This window comes from Apus apus, chromosome 17 (genome assembly GCF_020740795.1).
Source record: "Apus apus isolate bApuApu2 chromosome 17, bApuApu2.pri.cur, whole genome shotgun sequence".
NCBI lineage: Eukaryota > Metazoa > Chordata > Aves > Apodiformes > Apodidae > Apus > Apus apus.
In genome coordinates, this window is record NC_067298.1 from 9,060,705 (window position 1) to 9,078,368 (window position 17,664).

At 47.3% G+C, this 17,664-nt stretch overlaps 2 protein-coding genes and 1 non-coding gene across 4 annotated transcripts; 2 read left to right on the plus strand and 1 right to left on the minus strand.

Annotated features, from left to right (window-relative positions):
* Window positions 1-1,713: 1,713 nt before the first annotated feature.
* Window positions 1,714-9,092, minus strand: KPNA2 (karyopherin subunit alpha 2). 2 transcript variants are annotated; one of them, XM_051635264.1, is made up of 11 exons: window positions 8,611-9,092; window positions 6,246-6,352; window positions 6,007-6,144; window positions 5,488-5,576; window positions 4,406-4,674; window positions 3,663-3,757; window positions 3,302-3,565; window positions 2,857-3,090; window positions 2,589-2,771; window positions 2,331-2,480; window positions 1,714-2,228 (listed from the first exon to the last, which is right to left on the minus strand). In XM_051635264.1, the coding sequence occupies exons 1-11, from the start codon at window positions 8,660-8,662 to the stop codon at window positions 2,136-2,138; spliced, it is 1,674 nt and encodes a 557-aa protein (XP_051491224.1). In that variant the 5' UTR covers window positions 8,663-9,092; the 3' UTR covers window positions 1,714-2,135. The 2 variants fall into 2 exon arrangements, with proteins under 2 accessions (XP_051491224.1, XP_051491225.1); XM_051635265.1 differs by lacking the exon at window positions 8,611-9,092 and adding an exon at window positions 7,003-7,023.
* Window positions 9,093-9,219: 127 nt separating this feature from the next.
* TRNAR-CCG (transfer RNA arginine (anticodon CCG)) lies at window positions 9,220-9,292 on the plus strand. Its single transcript has one exon. It is a non-coding gene; the product is annotated as a tRNA-Arg (tRNA).
* A 4,126-nt stretch (window positions 9,293-13,418) lies between these two features.
* Window positions 13,419-16,968, plus strand: C17H17orf58 (chromosome 17 C17orf58 homolog). Its single transcript, XM_051635286.1, has 4 exons — window positions 13,419-13,809; window positions 13,922-14,002; window positions 15,569-15,760; window positions 16,321-16,968. Exons 3-4 carry the CDS (start codon window positions 15,592-15,594, stop codon window positions 16,506-16,508), a joined length of 357 nt encoding a protein of 118 aa, XP_051491246.1. The 5' UTR covers window positions 13,419-13,809; window positions 13,922-14,002; window positions 15,569-15,591; the 3' UTR covers window positions 16,509-16,968.
* The last annotated feature ends 696 nt before the right edge of the window (window positions 16,969-17,664 follow it).

Here is a 17,664-nt window from a genome sequence, read left to right on the forward strand (position 1 = left end):
AAGTAACAGCACCCCAAGATACCACTTTTCAAACATTATCCCCTATCTTCAGTATTTAGTCTGATTAAATACTCGGAAGTTAACGTATAAATGCTTTATGCAACCACAAGAGATGGCCCGATGGATTTTATCTATTTTCTTAATATGAAAATAAAGTACCTCGTGCTCGAGTGGTCCAGGCTGGGTGAACCTCATCAGCAGCACAGGGGGCGGTGCGGTTGCCTGCAGCACCCTCTACCGGAAGATGCAATATGTGACAGTTAGAAAACTAAAACGACTGCAGAATTCTGAATTGTCTTTATAAACCCACAAACTTGAAGTAGGTGGAAGCAATGATTCCACATATGGAGGGTGAATTTGCATAATTGTTTTTGTGTAGGTTAATATTTTCGGCTCTCTACAGACAGTTGCACAGAGAATAATTATTTTGTAACTGATGTTGGAAGTTTGGTGACAAAGCAAAGGGCACAAGAGGCTTCTCTGCAGCTGCATAAAAGCCGTCTGGGTTGGTTGTTGGTTTTTTTTTTTTTTTTTTTTAACTCCAGAACATTAAAGGCTTTGGCATTACCAGGCATATGGTTCTTCCCACTTCTACTAAGATAATACCAGAATCTGGTCCCAAGGCTGTTGCAGTATCTGTGGTGACAGACTTGGGTTCTTCTACAGCTGCTTCTGCAGGTGCTGGGTGCCACCTGCAGCCTCTCCCAGCAGTACAGAGGGAACAAGCTGCAGCCACAGCTCAGTCTCACCCTTCACTGGGCGCTACAGGCACAGAGACAGGTTAGTAACACATCAACTTCTCAACCAGAAGATGCCATAGGGTTACAATCCACCTGATAGTCCTTAAAGACTCCAATAGTAACACTAATTACTTGCTGCTGTTTGTTTTGGGGTAAAGAAAAAACAGTTGAAGTGGTACAGTCAGTATTAAGCCATCATTGATGAGTTCAGGATACCGCAAGTTTTGCAAGGCAATCTCTTTTGAGACAGATAAAATCAACCCCAACATTGACACACCAGTGACAGCAATGAGTGTCTCCCCAGCCACATTGTGAGCTGGTCATGGCTTAAAGAGCCCAGCACAACCTGATGTGACTGCTCTGCAGGTAACCACTGCTGCCAACCATAAGGAGATAGGGCTTTATATGCAGACAAGTTAGTGTTACCATGCTCACCATCCAGCAGTACCTAAATCTATGGAAACTCAGAATTGCCTACACTTCCAGATAAAGCTGGAAACAGGACTACAGTTCTTCCCCCCCACTACCTCCCTCCCCAAAACCCTGGCCTGCGCAACCACCTTTATAGACACAGCAGGTTGCTATAACAACTTAGAATCAAACTGAGAGAATCCAAGATGTCTTCATTTTTGCTCTCTAGAGCATGCAATTGCTTCAAACATTTCCTATATTAATGTTTTGTGAGAAGCCTATATTGCCAACTTGCATTCTTATCCCTGACCAGTACAAAAAGGACTGCAGGGAAAACTGCTCTGAGGGCAGAGCCCCTTGCCTTCTGACAGGCACCTTCCCTGCCCCACTCCTGCCTTCTCACCACCACAGAAGCCCACTACTCACAGCAAGCTGGTTTAAAACTACCATCTTCAGAATTGAATCTTTTGTGGTTTAGACCTGCATTCTTGCCTTCATAGTATTTTTAAAGTATACTTACCAAAAAGTCAGCTTTTAAGAGAGCAATTGACACAGTTCAACATGATGTATTGATAGAACTTTATTGAAGTTCAAGAATAAAACCTCTTTAAAAGCTTACTAGTGTATTGATTTCAGCAGTAGGTAATGTAGAACATTACAGGTTAGGAAGAGGTTTGCAGATTAGGGGCTCATGTTTGAGAAGCCTATATTGCCCACTTGCCTTCTTATCCCTGACAGGTACAGCAAGAGCCAGGAAAAGAACAAGTATTTACAACAAGTATCTCTCAGAAAGAATGATGTTTACAGTTAAAAATTCACCTAACATGTACAGTTTTGAACAGTTCAAGTATGTTTCAGTTGGACAAAGTGCTACAGGTCACATATAAAAACACAGAAAAAAACCAAAGAGGAACTGTTAAGACAAAGAGGTGGCAGCCATTTGTGTGCCAAACAACTTTTAGGTGGCTGCAGTACATGCAAAATCTAGAAGTTAAAAGTATCTGGAGCATTGCCCTGAATGTGGAAAGTGTAGCTGGCAGCAGTGGATTCTGGTACAACATTTTGGTCTTCTTCCTCCTAGAAGAGAAAAAGAGTTTTGAAAGAGGAGCAGTGTTTTGACCTAGCAGTCAATGCTAGAATGCAAAAGAAGGGTGGAAAAAAGATCCTGCAGCCACTTACTTCTGCTGAGAAGTATTTCTCAATCAAGGTGGATGAGGCTTTGTACACTTGTTCATTTTCATGTGACTGAAGAGCTTCAATTTTGTCTAGACCACCACACTCTTCAATCATGAGGCAGAGTTTTTCAGTCTCATTAATCTTCTCAGCAGCCTGCAAGAGACAAGCATGGAATAACCTCAAAAAAGACATGTAGCACTAACTACTGGATAACCATTAGCATCACATTGGACAAGGACTGAGTACACTGCATCCACTTACCAAGAAGATATTGGAAATAGCATCCAGAATGACTAGAACAGTTTTGCTGTCTTTAGCTGAGAGAAGATTCAGCAGAGGTTCAACAACCCCAGCCTGAACAAGATAAACAATCTGGTCAATGGTTCCTCCACTTGTGTAGTTAGTCACAGCCCACACAGCTTCCTTTTGAGATTTGAAATCCCCCTGTGAAGGTAAAAAGGAGAGTATTTGAACACACATAGTAGCAGTAATAGCAAAAGCCTCACCACAGTGAAGAGCTGTTGCTTACCTTCCTCAGAACACCAATGAGGTAAGGTACAAGCCCATGATCTACAACTCGCTGAATCTGATCCTGACGTCCAGCAGTGATGTTGGACATTGTCCATGCTGCCTCTTTCTGGATGTTGCTTTTATGATGAGAAAGGAGGCTTGGAAAGACAGATAGTGCTCCCGAGTCAATAACAATCTGCGTCTGCTCATCAGTACCAGTGACAATATTTCCTATGGCTCTTAATGAGGGAGTCTGAAAAAAAAAAAGTATTCTTAGGAAAGCTGTATCATCTAATCTGTGCTTGAATACAGCCATACTTCATGCCTCTCTTCTCTAGCTTTCCCAGATAGCAGCATGCTCTATGTACTGATGAGTTTGAAGCTCCTCACTAGCATTACATATGCAGGCATTAAACATGCTAAGATCTCACACATTCACACCACCTGCATGTCTAACAGCTTACCATTATGGGCAGTTCACTACATCCCAGGAGTTTCACAAGTTGTGGCACCAATCCAGTTTTCACTACAACTTCTATCCTGTCATTAGAACCATCTGTCAGATAGGAGAGTGCCCAGCACGTGTCTGCCAACACCTCATGGTCATCATGGTGCAAGAGCCGAACAAGGGCTGGAAGAATCTGCTCAATAGCTTCTATGGGTGGTGCAGGATTCTTGTTACGACACAGGTTTGAGAGGGTCCAGGTCACATTGCGTAAATATCCAGACTGCAAGAATTGAAGTAAATGGTTAGCAACTGTTTAGTTACTTAACTTCTTTAGCTCACTTATTAGTAAACTAACTTGAATCATATTGCACACTTACAGCCAGAGAAGAGAGGTCAGGAACAGCCAATAGACTCAGCAGTGGCTCAATTGCACCAAATTTAATAACCAGATCTCTATAGGCAGAACCATCCCCTGATAAAACAAGAAAACCAGCCAGGTGAAGACCAGAACAGAGGGACACATGCATACAGAATCAGTGTTAGAGGATTAATTCTGCTGCTGGAGGGTTAGATAAAAGTTCTTGTAAGGCACAGCTGCTACAAACAATAAGACAGTCATTAACTGTATTCTTTTGACCAGTTGTGTTTTGTTCTGTAAGAATGGGATTCAACATTGGCAGATCAAGTCACCTTGAAAGGTGTGTGAGCAGCTTCCATATACAGTCCTGTCATATCAGTAAGTGGTTGTCTCAACACAAGGAATATTGGCTATCACATCCACAATTATGTGAGCCAGCTCTTTCCTCCCTTCCTCCTTCTAGTCAGAGTACAGATAAATCACAAAAACATCCAGTGAAATATGTGAAAAGCCTGGTGTTGTAACACGGTCATATAGATCCATGAAAATTGAACTGAAATATTTAAGCAACCCATGTAATACAACCCATAGGTTGCCAGGTATTGCATGAGACACCTGAAGGTAAGGATCAGTCCACAATTGCAAAGCATTAGAGCCGAGTTCCCACAAAGCTCAGCATACTGCAGAACATGTGAGTAGAAATGTTCTCCTATTTTAAATAAAGGAGCAGGTTTGAAAGAGTTATGGAGCATATTAACATACCTGCAATATTTCCTAATGCCCACACAGCCTGTTCACTGATGTGAGTATGGGGAGAGGCCAGGAGTGAAATAAAGGCTGGAATAGCCCCTCCATCTACCACTGCCTTGGTTTGTTCTGAGGTGCCAGAAGCAATGTTGGTAAGTGCCCAGGCAGATTCAAACTGAATAGGACTGCAGTCTGCTCTGCCCAAGAAGGAGACAAATTTTGGAATCAAACCAGCCCGAATTATGTTGTCTATGGGAGGCTGCTTCTCTCTTGAGAGGAGTTTCCTAAAGAGGAAAGCAAACAAAACATTATTCTTGCATGCAGAGATCTAAACAACAGATTAAATTGTCTAAAAAGACTTATATTTAAAAAAATAAAAGGTTTAGCACTGCCTTAGCATTCAGAGAAGTCAACCTAATGCAACATGGAGAGATACAGACAAGGCGAACACTAGCTTCCTAAACCACTGTTAACATTGTTTTTGGCTTGTCTTCACTACATGAGAGGTTCTGTTCAGACTCTGAAATAAAACAGACCTGCAGGAGTCATAGCACATCTGAACTGCTAGAGGCTTCTCAGCAGACAGAAGGCTAATGACTGTCAGAGACACCTCTGCAGCAATATACAAACTTGCTAAAGGCAATTTTAGATTTGGAAGGAAAAAATGAATTTGTCATTCTTCAAACCCCAGTTATCTTACAACTCACATTATTTCAAAGTAGATCACTGCACTCAAATATTGTAGTAAATGTTAACACAGTTTAATGATCTTATTTTATTTTAATAATGAGATTATTATTACTCCTACAACTCTAAGATGGACTAGTGGTATTATTCTGTCACCTCAAAACCACTGGAAAAAAATTAGTACTTCCTAGTAAAGAGTTCAGGCACTTTAAGCATTCAGAAGCCCCAGAGTTGCAATAAAATGATGACTAAGTTCAGTGAAACTAAACATTGCATATAAGGCTGACTCAGGTGTCTGTTGAAACACTGTCTGATGAGAAGAACCATAGCTGCTCCCATAAGCAGCCAGTGCTTTTATCTTCCTAGTTACTGGCTTGCACAGCTGGACTGGTTAGCTCTGCGCTCCTTACCTGGCTGCTTGAGTAGCCTGTAGCTGCAGCTCCATATTATTACTATTAACTCCTTTGACTATTTCTTCGACTGACCAGTGTGCTGAAACCTGTAGAATGAAAAGTCACATGAACACTTTGTTGGGAGAGGCACGTCTTCATGACCAGAGGTCTTCTAGACAACACTATGAACAGACCTTAGTTTATTTTATTAAAATAATCTTCCTTTATTCAAATATTATACCACTACATGATACTCCAAAACCTCATCAGCTGCAGTTTTCTCTGCACTTATCTGACTACTGAAAGCTTCTTTCATCAAGCACTTCATACAAGGCTTAAGCACAACTGCCTAGGATATGTTTTAAGAGAGTTGCCCATTAGATCTGGTAGTACAGACATAAGTTGTGTATGTAGTAATGCTGACCCTACACAAGAAGGGATTCCTACTACTGCAGTTGCATGAGCTCATGTTGCAGGACCACCAAGCTTCATAGATTCATAGGGGTTGGAAAGCTTGCCTGTTCTGAGCACTCTCACCTGATTGCTCCTGTTTTCCTGAAGGGGAGAAGTAGCATCATCTGGTAAAGTGTTAACGTTTCTTCTTTTAAGCATCTGGTCATCTTTCTTAGCTTTCCTCAGCTCTACATTCACTTCAATACGCCGCCTTCTCATTTCCTGGAGGGTACACACACACTCAGAGTAAGTTCTTGGCTTTTACAACTCATTTTTAAAGAGATAATGGATACTTAAAATAGTATTTGCATGAAAATACTCACTGTAGTATCCTTTCCTTTGTTCTTGAATCTGTTCAATCGACCCGCATTGGCATTTTCATTGGTAGACATCTTGCTTATTAGATTTTGAGAAACAGATAAAAACAAGCCTGAAAAGACAGCAAACAATAAACAGCAAGATTAGTCCACAAAAGTTAAAATCTGGGATCAGCACTTGAGAACGAGACACTTGTCCATTTTAGATACAAGAACGGGTTCTGTCACGACTGAAAATACCAGTAAGGTAACAGCTGCCTCTTTAAATGCCTACACATTAGAGCAAGCTCTAGCATTGACAAGAGCAGTAAACGCCTGTGCACCGCGTTTTATGACACTCCCAGCCACAAACATTATCAGTCACTGCTTGTAGGATTAAGAGTAGTCTTTCTTCCCAGGCAGACCACATACATATCTTAAATACTGTTTTCACGGTACCATATAACATAGAAACCCAATCCTACCCCCGACCCCCTTCGCTGGGAACAGAGAGATCTCGCAAGCCAGGAAGGCTCCGTGCTGGTGCAGCTATTCTGGTAACCAGGCAGGCACCCCTGCAGCTTGCCCAGCTGCAAAGTAACCTACTGCATAAGGACCGGCTTCACTTAGCCCACAGCCTGAACACGGCCCGCGCTGGGACACGCCAGACCTGGAGGCACAGAGACCCCCACGGACTCAGGAGAAAGCCGTTCTCACAGGGCCTGCCGTGCCGCCAGCAGAGCCCAGTCCCTTCCCCACACGCGGCTCCCCCCAGCCCCGGCACCTCCGCAGAGCTCCGCGCTCCCAACGCACCGCCGCTCCGCGCCGCGCCGCCTCGCCGGGCGGGATTTAAATTTCCCGCGGCCCCGCGCTGCCATTGGCCGGTTCGAGCCATAGCAGCCTCCCGATTGGCCGGTTTGAAACGCGGCTGTCTCGGCATGCTGGGAGCGCCCGGCCCACGGGGGGCGGCTCTGAGGGGGCGGCCCGGGAGGCAGGGAGGGGGGCTTTGCACCCCTGGGTGGGTGAGCACAGGGGGGTTTCCACGTTCTCGAGCCGTTTAAGGCAGTAACGTGTCATTTCCTCACGTACAACCTAATTTCTACCTCACCACAGGCTTTTCCTGAGACTCCCCCCGTGTTCTCCTCGAAACGTGGGGCGCAGGGATGTAAAGAAAACCCGATTTGACGTTGCAACTTAAGGCAATTCAACAGTAATCGGGGCAAATCAAAGTTAAATCATACAGAATAACGAACAAGGTATGCCTGCCCCTGTGGCGTGCTGAGAAATTTGACAGAATTGGGATTGTTTTAGGCGAGTTTGGCCCTTGTTCTGGATTTGTATGTCAGTATTTGCAAGGCTGATTTTCCAAAGAATGAGTCTCGGGGTGTTACCCCTGTACAGCATTAGAGTCGCTTGTTGAGAGACCAAAGTGACTGATGTTGCTGCTTATAGAATCATCACAGAATGGTGGAGGTCGGAAGGGACCTTAAAGACCATCAGGTTCCAACCTCCCAGCTATGAGCTCCCACCAGCCCAGGCTGCACAAGCCTCATCCAACCTGCCCCTTGAACACCTCCAGGGAAGGACATCAACAACCTCCCTGGGCAACCTGTTCCAGTGCCTTCCTACCCTCATGGGGAAGAATTTCTTCCTGATATCTAACCTAAAACATGACCTCTTGTCCCATCACTGCTCTCTCTGGTGAAAAGCCCCTCCCCAGCTTTCCTGGAGCCCCTTCAGGCACTGGAAGGTGCTATAAGGTCTCCCCAGAGCCTTCTCTTCTCCGGGCTGAATAGACCCAACTCTCCCAGCCTGTCTCCAGAGCAGAGCTGCTCCAGCCCTTTCATCATCTTGGTGGCCCTTCTCTGGACCTTCTCCAACAGCTCCATGTCTCTCCTGTGCTGAGGGCTCCAGACCTGGACACAGCACTCCAGGTGGGGTCTCACCAGAGCAGAGGATGGCAGAATCACCTCCCTGGCCCTGCTTCTTTTGATGCAGCCCAGGTCACAACTGGCCCACTAGTCTGTGAGAACACTCTGGTGGCTCATGTTGAGCTTCTCATCTACTCCCACGCTCAAGTCCTTTCCTTCAGGACTGCTCTCCAGCCCTTCTCCCCCCAGCCTGTATTTGTGCCTGGGGTTGCACCAACACAGGTGCAGGACCCTGCACTTGGCCTGGTTGAACTCCATGGGGTTGACACTGCCCCACCTCTCCAGCCTGTCCAGGTCCCTCTGGATGGATCCCTTCCCTCTCAGGTGTCAGCCACACCACACAGCTTGGTGTCATCAGCAAACTTGCTGAGGATACCCTCAGTCCCACTGTCCATGTCTCCAACAAAGATGTTGCACAGCACTGGTCCCAGTCCTGACCCCTGAGGAACACCACTCCTCACCTGCCTCCACTGGGACACTGAGCCTTGACCATAACTCTCCAGGCGTGGCCATCCAGCCAATTCCAGATCCACCAAGTGCTCCATCTGTCAAATCCACGTCTTGTCAGGTTGGAGACCAGGATGCCGTGTGGGACCGTGCCAAACGCCTTGCACAAATCCAGGTAGATGACATCTATCATCTGCCAATATCCACCATCTCTATAGCCTTGTCTTAGAAGGCCACCAAATCGGTCGGGCATGATTTGCCCTCAGTGAAGCCATGTCGGCCGCCGCCTGTGTCCCTTCCCCGACCCCCGCTGCCCGGTGGCACTGCTCGGGTCCCTCCGGCAGCTTTGCACCTGTGCAACGGCTGTCACTGAGCCTATTCCTTTCCCCTCCTTGACCTGGAAGGTCTGGAGGTGCTGCAGGCAGGGGTGGGGAGCCGCCTTGGGGTGGTCTCGAAGGGCTGTTACCGGCACAGGACGGCGGCCGCGGCCCGGGCCCCGCGGGGCCGGCCTGAGGTAATGGCGGACAGCGCGGGGCGCGCGGGACGGGCACGCGCGCGGGGGGCGGGGCCACGGCCGGCCGGGCGGGGCTCTTGGTGCGCGGCGCTGACAGTGTCTGCAGGGTGACCCAGTGGCCTAATGGATAAGGCATCAGCCTCCGGAGCTGGGGATTGTGGGTTCGAGTCCCATCTGGGTCGTACCGCACGCCTTTTGCGAGCCTGGCGAAGGCTGCTCGTCCCTTCTCGGGGCACCGCGGTGTTGTCGCCCCGCCGGAGCCCTCATCACTTTTAGCCGCCGGTAGGGAAGCCCCGGAGCGGAGCCAGCAGCCGGGGCTGCTGCTGGGAGGGCCGCAAGGCCCGGTCTCCAGTTCCCTCAGCGGGGCTCAGGGCTTTCTGCCCGGCCCGCCGGCACCGGGGCCCTTCCCGGGCGCCGCTGAGACCGGGGCCGCCGCCTCCCGCCCCGGGCTCAGCCGCGGCCGGTCGGTGTGAGGGGCCGCGGCCGGTGCGTGTCCGCGGTCCCGGGAGCCCAGGCGAGCCGGAGCCGCTGGGCGGGCCGCTCCGGTGCCGGCTGTGCCGGGGACATCGCCGCGTCCCGGCCGGGCTCGCGGCGCAGGAGCCCGGAGCCCGCGGGTACCGCAGCGCCCGGTCCCGCCGCCTCCTGCCCAGGGACCCGCCGGCCCTGCTCCTCAGGTCTGTCGCTCCTGCTTGGAAATTCCTCCTTCTCCGCTGCTGCTGCTCGACCTGTAGCTTCTGGAACGGCAGAAACGCTCCAGCCACTACTGCTGCCCTTTTCCTCACGGTCCAAAAAGCCTCCGGAGAGACTCATGAATACAGACACACCATACACTGATACGGGTTGAATTGCACGGCCAGCTAATTTAAAAAGCAGGCTCCCGGGAGGACAGATCTGCAGGACACTCAGGCGTCCACCCTCAGCGGCAGGAGCCTCTCACTTGCTGCAGGGCCACGGGCTGGCGAGTGGAAGATGAGGTGCACATGAGCTCACCCCTGCCTCACCCTGAAATTCCTGTTTCCAGGATAGCTATCTTGGGATACTGTTTAGAAGAACACAGGAAAGCTAGGATTAATGAATGCTGCAGTAAAAACGTAACAGACTGAGTTACAGATGTGTTAAAAATTTATTTTGCATATCATTCTGGCTTGTTTTCTGTCTTCACCTTTGAGATAAAGCCCTCTACTTAAAAAACTTTTATTAAACTGCCTAATTAAGGCAATACAAAACAAAGTGTTTAAACTAGGCAATGACACAGGCATTACTGATGGGCAGATTTTCTGTTGGGGATGAGTTTCAGGAGCTGGGCTACAGTGCTTTTACAGGGCTTAAAAATTGTTTGTCATACCTTAAAGGCCTCAATGAGTCCACCAACTCTCATTACAGTAGCAGCTAGTGAGATAATCTGTCACAATGGAAATCTTGTCTTGCCATAAGGTCACTCATTTCAACTGGGAACACAGCAATAAGCCTACTTAACTCAGTAAGCCACATCAGAGTTGGCTTTGTGTGTGAAAAAGTGCAGAGTTTTTCATGTTAGCAAATACAGATTTAAAAATAAAGCTTTTATCTGGCCTCAGCAGAGCTTTCCTTTGGAGTGGGCAGTAACTACTACATTTTTCAATCTGAAAATAATCCCTGGAAAGGGTTTCTTAAATTAAAAGTGGAACTGGAGGTGGCCAGAAATACCTCAGTAAGTTCCATGGTGATGCTGAATGGCAGAGGTGGTACATGTTCCAACATCCATCAGGTGCACTGACAGTGTAGTTCCCCACATCCAGGAAAACCGTATTTGTTCTGTACCATTTTCTCTATAAAATGCCCCAGGAAGCAAGACCCTCCCTTAAAATAAAAGCTGTTGCTAACAACATAGATCTTTCTGTTACTAGCAGAAGCACAGGTGTCTGTGGGCAGTAGAGGTGTGTCCATAAGGGCAGGGGGTCTGTGCACACTCCCCCCAGGCAGGGGGAGAGGGAGGCCGGCAGGGACAGCAGCAGCTTGGTCCTGCTCCAGTGGGTTGTCCAGTGAGTGATTCCTGCTTCCCCTAAGGCTGCCTCTCATTAGCATGAATCGAGGGGAGGGCATAAAAGACTCCAGTTCATTTTGTGTCTGGAAAAACTTTACTTCAAAATGACAAGCCCAGTGTTCTGGCTCCTCTGCTTTGTCATGAGACCATCTTCCAGCTCAGTGGCCGGTAAGTCTGTGAATGTTCCAGGCGGGTTGGGGCACCTTTGCCTTTGGTAGCAGGGGAGGCTTAAAAATGCTCTGCTGCCAAGTCTTGCCCGAGCAGCCCTTTTCAGCTGTACCCTTTTCAGCAAGCAGGAGCAGTAATGATGGAAGGGCTCAAGAAAGAAACATTTCAACATGTTTGTGGGATGGGAATGTAAGTTGCAGTAGTCGATTTCCACACTGGAAAGAGGAGCACCTGCAAAGGGCAGGCAGCTGGCTGCTGCCCCGAGCCCTGCTGGCCAGCAGGCAGCTCCTCAGGACTTGCTTCTGCCTCGGGGGTTTTGTATTTGTCTGTGACCTTTCCCTTTTGGTCTCCTTCCCCTCACTTGTGAACTCCAGGTTTCTAATTTATTTCAACACACTCTGTGCCTGCAGCAAGCTGTCCTAAACTGATTATTTTTGGGTTTTTTAGTACCTCATTGGTCGTACAGGAACTAGATATACATCTATTCCGTTGGGAAGGAGATACCCAGCAGCTGATTATGGTGTGGTTGGATTTCTTAGGTTGCAGGAGCTAGACAGGAATATGCTGGTGTAGGGGAATGAATCTCAAGGTTCCAAACAGATTGAGTAAATGAACTATTTCTTGTTACAACCCATGACTGAGAAGGCATGATAAACTGGTAGAAACATATACTCATAAAACCAAGTCCAAAACACCTGTTCAGAGTTCACAACTTCATATTGAACCATCTCCAAAACACTCTTGCCTATTGCTTTCTTTAGCTTGGACTTCTTCCACCCGCTTCTTCATGGACATTCTTTTGACTTTACGTGTGGCCAGCCCAAATATCAGGGAATCTTTCCCATGACAGCAGCTGGTGAGAGCAAAGGGGGAGAAGTGGCAAGGTCAGCAGTTGAGCCAGTTATAGAAGATAAACCAGGACGTTGTTCATCTCTGTATGTGAAATATCTCTTTTCACAGGAGGAGTTAGGATCAGCCTCCTACACGATGCTGACCACAGGCAGTGAACACCCAGACAGTGGCTGTGTGTGGGTGAACTGTTTGAAAACTCTGCTGGATAACTAAAGGCAGGCAGGGAAGGACTAAAGCAAAGGGAAAATGAGCTGCAAGAGGAAACTGCTCTCTTCCCAGGCTAAATGGAAACTCATTTTGCTTTGTGAGGTCCAAATGATCAAGGGGAAGGTTTAAACCAAGGCCTAGGTGACTGTCCAGCTTGTGTGAACAATGTCCTTAAACTTTTTGCACTAGACTCCCAGACAATCCATCTTATTCTCAACCCTTGTCCTCTCTACTTAAGAAAAGCCTGGAAAGAATTGTTACTCTGCAGCCTGGCTACCAGACTATGGTACTCCTGTGATATACAAACATACAGCTATCCTACAACTGCACAATTCTGCAGTGCCAAAGTCAGAGATCCAAAACTCTGGATAAAGATCTTTTCAGTAGCATTTAAAGCCCAGAGCTGCTGAAGAGTCCAGATGACATTGTCAATAAGGCATCCCATGGATGGGAAAACCAAATAGTTCTGCTGTCATGGTCTTTTAAACAAGCATCCCAAATGGCAATGGGAACCTTGTTTCCTCAGATGTTCCCTGGAGATTCAGGCTTTTGAGAAAAGGGTTTGTTTATAAGGCATATTTTTAATTTGCAACAATAATAAAGTAAAAATGCAAATCTCCTGTGTTTTGCTCACACAGCTGCAGTCTCTGTACTGGGCCTTTCATGTTTGAGTACAGAAGAGAAGATCTCTACTGTATTTAATCTATTGAACTATAATTTATATTATCATATTGCTGAAGGCATCACCTACAGACTAGAGCCTCAAAACCGCCAGGCACTTCCCGCTCAGAAACTTACGGAATAAAAAAATGAAATGTTGATGTGCTCTCTTTTTTTTTTTTTTGTATGTAGGATCCCTGCCCTATGCTGAGAAACCCAGTGAGACTCTCAGCAAAGATGCTTATGGCTCAGCAGGTGGCCAAGTCAAACTGCCAGCCTGGGGCAGCGCCAGGGGGAATCGCACGGAACGCTGGCTTCTGCCTCCCGGCCACCTGCAGTGGCCAAAGCCTCCTGAGATCATCTCCCTCTCATCTGACAAAAAGAAGCGTACCAAACCTTCTCTGGAAAACAGCACAGGGCTGAGGAAACACCTCACCCTGTCCCGGGAGAGCCCAGCTGAGGGATCTTCTCCTGCCTCCTTGGACTTCAACCAGGCCAGCAGAAAGCAGGTGGATCGGCGGCTGGCCGAGGCTGCCAACAGCGTGTCTGCTCCTCTCCACCACCCAGCAGCTTCCTACCTCCAGGTGACATCCTTGGTGGAAGATCATCCTTTTCCGGCCTCTGGAGCAGTGGAGTCTGAAGATCCTAACACACTGGATCACTTCAACCGACCTGGGAAGATAATCCCTGCTAAAGGTACTGATCCCTTCCAAAAGATCGCCAAGCCCTCCTGGGTCACCAACCGCCAGTCATCCAGCCTGCTCTACCACCTCAGCACGCTGAAGAAAGGTAAGGGGATAGACTGCTCTGGCCAGGAATATTCCAAAGGCTGGGTGCTCTAATTTGGATGAAATATCCAAAGGGGCCTGTTGCTGTCCCTCAGTCTGTGTCCGTGTCCTAGATGGTGATGAGGAGAAGGCATGTCTGGCCGAGTGCAGGAAAGAGAGGGATGAAGCAGAGGCCTTTTGCGCCAGCGAGTTTGGTGAGTTGTATCCTCCATGAACCACACACGCACAGCAGGCACCTCCTTTCTTCATCTCTACTGACATTCACTTCTGCTTTTAACAGACTGTTCCACAGAGCGTGTTGGATAATTACTCAGTACACTAAAAGGACCCATCACAGCTCTTTATAACTGCACTACCACAAATTGTACCAAGTCTTACAGTCTTGCATCATCCTTGTCCTCCCTTGGGCTAATATTGCTGTTTTCCCTTTGCTCTACTTTTCACTCCTGGGAGGAAGACAATGCTCTTGCTGCTGCTCTACAGAACTGAAAAGACCAGTTGTTTAGGTACTTTAAGATGAAACATTTTAGCCATGTTACCTCTTACTATTTAGAGTAAGTTTGTTAATTCAGGGGCTCAAGTTTCCAATAAAAATAAAATGTTGACCAAACAAAACCATGATCCTCTCTGTATGGAGGATTCTCCTTGAAGTTCCTTAGGACTTGTGTCCGAGTTTATGTAGCTAAAGATGGTAAATAACTTGTCATTTTTGTAGTGACTGTTTAAGAGCAAGTATTTTCTGACTGAAATCTTGCCTTGTGCTTACGAAGTTGTGAAATAGATAGCAGCTTTTTCTCACAGGATTTTAAGAGATAAGCAAAATACATGTCTAGTGGTAACAGATGTTTCCATTTGTAGAATATAAACACATTAGGGGACATCTGTTTTCTCTAAATGGAGAAGTCAGGAAGCGCTTTCTACAAATGCCATACTCTTGGTTTTTTACCAATCTCATGTGTCCCTGTCAAACATGGTCTTTAGAGGAACCTTTGTGTATTTCATCTTTTACACTGAAAATGTTTGAGCAACACACCAGCCAAGGTTGCACTGCAGGGATCAGAGAGAGCTTTTCATTTCTTTACACTTACAGAGCAGAATCAATGACTGAGGCAGCTGTACCACCAGCTGTTGAAGTCCTGTCTGACTTACCTGCCTGAGGTGTTTGTTGTGTTCTGATTGCTGCAGTCAGCTCAGCTCTTGTCCAAACCAGAAACTGAGTGGACAGCATGAAGGGACAGTCTGAAAGAACAGCACAGCCAACTTGGTGCCCTTGCCTGCTGGTTAAAGGGGCCTTTCCTTGGAACAGCTGAAGTGTTTTATTGTCAGGTTAGCTCTGGACTTCACTGTGAAGTTTTAAAGTTGAAAATTGTATGTTGTTAGGTAAATGTGCACTTTTTATCTACCAGGATGGAAAGAAAACAGGGCTAAAAACATCACATTATTTTAAAGCATTTTATAAACTTAACTCGGAAACATCTCAGACCTCTGAAGTGCAAGGTTAGTTAACTCAGCCAAAAACTAAGGTGATGAGCAACCTGGTCTAGCTGGAGGTGTCCCTGCCCATGCAGAGGGGTTGGAACTGGATGATCTTTAAGGTCCCTTCCAACCCAAACCATTCTCTGGTTCTACAATTCTATGAAATATCATTATTTGAAGCAACTCCTGCTTCCAAGACTGCCCCCCCTGCTAAGCCAAAGAATTCCTGCTGACACTTACTTACTTCCAGTGTAATCTGATGCTTCCCCCCTCCCTTACAACAGCAGTGAACGGCATTGTCCATGCCATGGAGAGCCTCGGGAGCAGGGTCCACCTGCTGACGCTGCTGGTGAACAGCGAGGGGCTGTACAAGATGAGCCGCCTGTACGTCACTCCCGACGGCTTCTTCTTCCGAGTTCACATCCTCGTTGTGGATACTTTGAACTGCAGGAAACCGTGTCCAGACTTCAAACTTGGTGAGTAATTCCACCTAAACCCATTCCACTGTTCCTCTTGTAGGTCAGTGTTTTCAGTCAGCCCTCGGTTAATAGGCTTCTCCTGGGTCGTTGTGGTATTTTGAAAAAAGATTTTAAAAAAATGTATTTAGTGTTAAACTGGAGGGTTTTTCCCCTCCCGGTTTCTCTACATTTTCAGAAGAGCACCAGCTGGGTAAAGAAGTCAGGTGGCAGCACAGACCTTTCATAACCTCATCCACTTCCAAAATTGCTGCAAGTTTTCAGGATTGCAAAAAACAATTAAGAAGGAGCTTAAGCTAGTGTCTTTGTAGTCTGGTTTTCCTCCTAAATGCAAGTTTATCAAATACCAGTATTGCCCCCAAAAAGCTTCCAATTGCAACACAACACAGGAGGTCTTTGTTTGCCCAGCCCACAAGTCCCAATGGCGTCCGGCCGCTGCTGCACCGAACCACAAGTTGAGGATCTATTTCTGCAGGGCACAACTTGACATCTGTTCCTAGCTCTGCTGAATGAATCCAGGCTTTTTCCATGGCACAAACACGGTCGTGTTTGTCTTGCAGGCAACAGATACATCGTGATGGGTCAGATCTACCACAAGAGACGACAGATCCCTGCGGAGCTGCTGCCGCTGCTGCGCGGGCGCCTGAGGCCGGGGGACGGTTTGCTTGGGAGCAGCAGCAGCTACGTGAGGAGATTTAACAGGAGGAGGAACCACAAGGTGCAGGGGGCTCACACCACATGCAGATAAGGCTCCAGTAACCTCCACCTACCAGAATAAACCTGGCCCCGAGGTTTAGTAACGGTGGGGGGCAGTTCTTGGCTCTGGAACTGGCTGTGATAGGACTCTTGCTTTTGGGCTTTAGCAAATACTGTGTTCTGACCAGGTGCCCGTATATTGTGAAATTTAGCACAAAAGTCAGTCTAAGGAATCAATTTGCTCCAGCTTTTTTCAGAGCCACATGTTATCGCAGAACCATGAAATGCCAGGTTGGAAGGGACCTCAAGGATCATCTGGTCAAACCTTTCTAGGTACTACTGTAGTTTATGAGGTGTGTCAACCCCCTGTCAAGCTGAGACTTAAAACTGTCCATTGTGGGGGAATCTACCAATTCCCTTGGGAGACTATTCCAGTGTTTTATTGTCTTCATAGTGAAAAATTTACCTCTTGTGTCCAATCAGAATCTCCCCAGGAACAACTTGTGCCCATTGCCCCTTGTCTTTTCCATGTGACTCCTTGTAAATAGGGAATCTCCATCTTCTTGGCAGCCACCCTACCATGTACCCTACTGGAACATGGTAATAAAGTCTCCCCTGACCCTTCTTTTCTTAAGGCTGAACAAACCCAGTTTTCTCAGCCTCTCCTCATATGGCAGGTCCTCCAGTCCTCTGATCATCCTTGTGGCCTTTCTCTGCACCCTCCAGTATCCATCTTTTTTGTAGAGTGGGGACCAGAACTGAATACAATTCTTCAGGTGTGGTCTGACAAGCACCAACTAGAGAAACAAGTCAGTTTCTCCACGAGAAGGCTGTGAGGACTGTGTCAAAAGCCTTGGAGAAGTCCAGGTAGATGATGTCCATCATTCGCCCTGCGTCAACCGAGCAGGTCACTTTCTGGGAGGAGGTGATCAGGTTTGTCAAGCACAATTTGTCCCTGGTAAATCTATGTTGGCTTTTCCCAATCGTGCTTCAGTTGACTTGTGACAGTCCCCAGGAGGATTTGCAGGGACTGAAGTGAAGCTAATGGGTCTGTAATTACCTGGTCCTCCTTGGACACCTTCTTATAGACAGGGGTGACATTAGGCTTCCTCCAGTCCTCAGCGACATCTCCTGATCTCCACAACTTCTCAAAGATTTTGGAGAATGGCTTCACAATGACATCAGCAGCTCTCTCACCACCCTGGGGT

What these genes read in the sequence shown, in the direction of transcription:
- KPNA2 (XM_051635264.1), bottom strand. Translation starts at nt 8,662, where the DNA reads ATGGCCACGCCTGGAGAGTTATGGTCAAGGCTCAGTGTCCCAGTGGAG. An exon ending in CAGGCTACTCAAGCAGCCAG is followed by an intron (nt 4,675 to 5,487) that starts GTAAGGAGCGCA and finishes TTTCCTCTTTAG; the next exon opens with GAAACTCCTCTCAAGAGAGA. An exon ending in GGCATTAGGAAATATTGCAG is followed by an intron (nt 3,758 to 4,405) that starts GTATGTTAATAT and finishes TTGTTTTATCAG; the next exon opens with GGGATGGTTCTGCCTATAGA.
- C17H17orf58 (XM_051635286.1), top strand. Translation starts at nt 15,592, where the DNA reads ATGGAGAGCCTCGGGAGCAGGGTCCACCTGCTGACGCTGCTGGTGAAC. An exon ending in GTGTCCAGACTTCAAACTTG is followed by an intron (nt 15,761 to 16,320) that starts GTGAGTAATTCC and finishes TTTGTCTTGCAG; the next exon opens with GCAACAGATACATCGTGATG.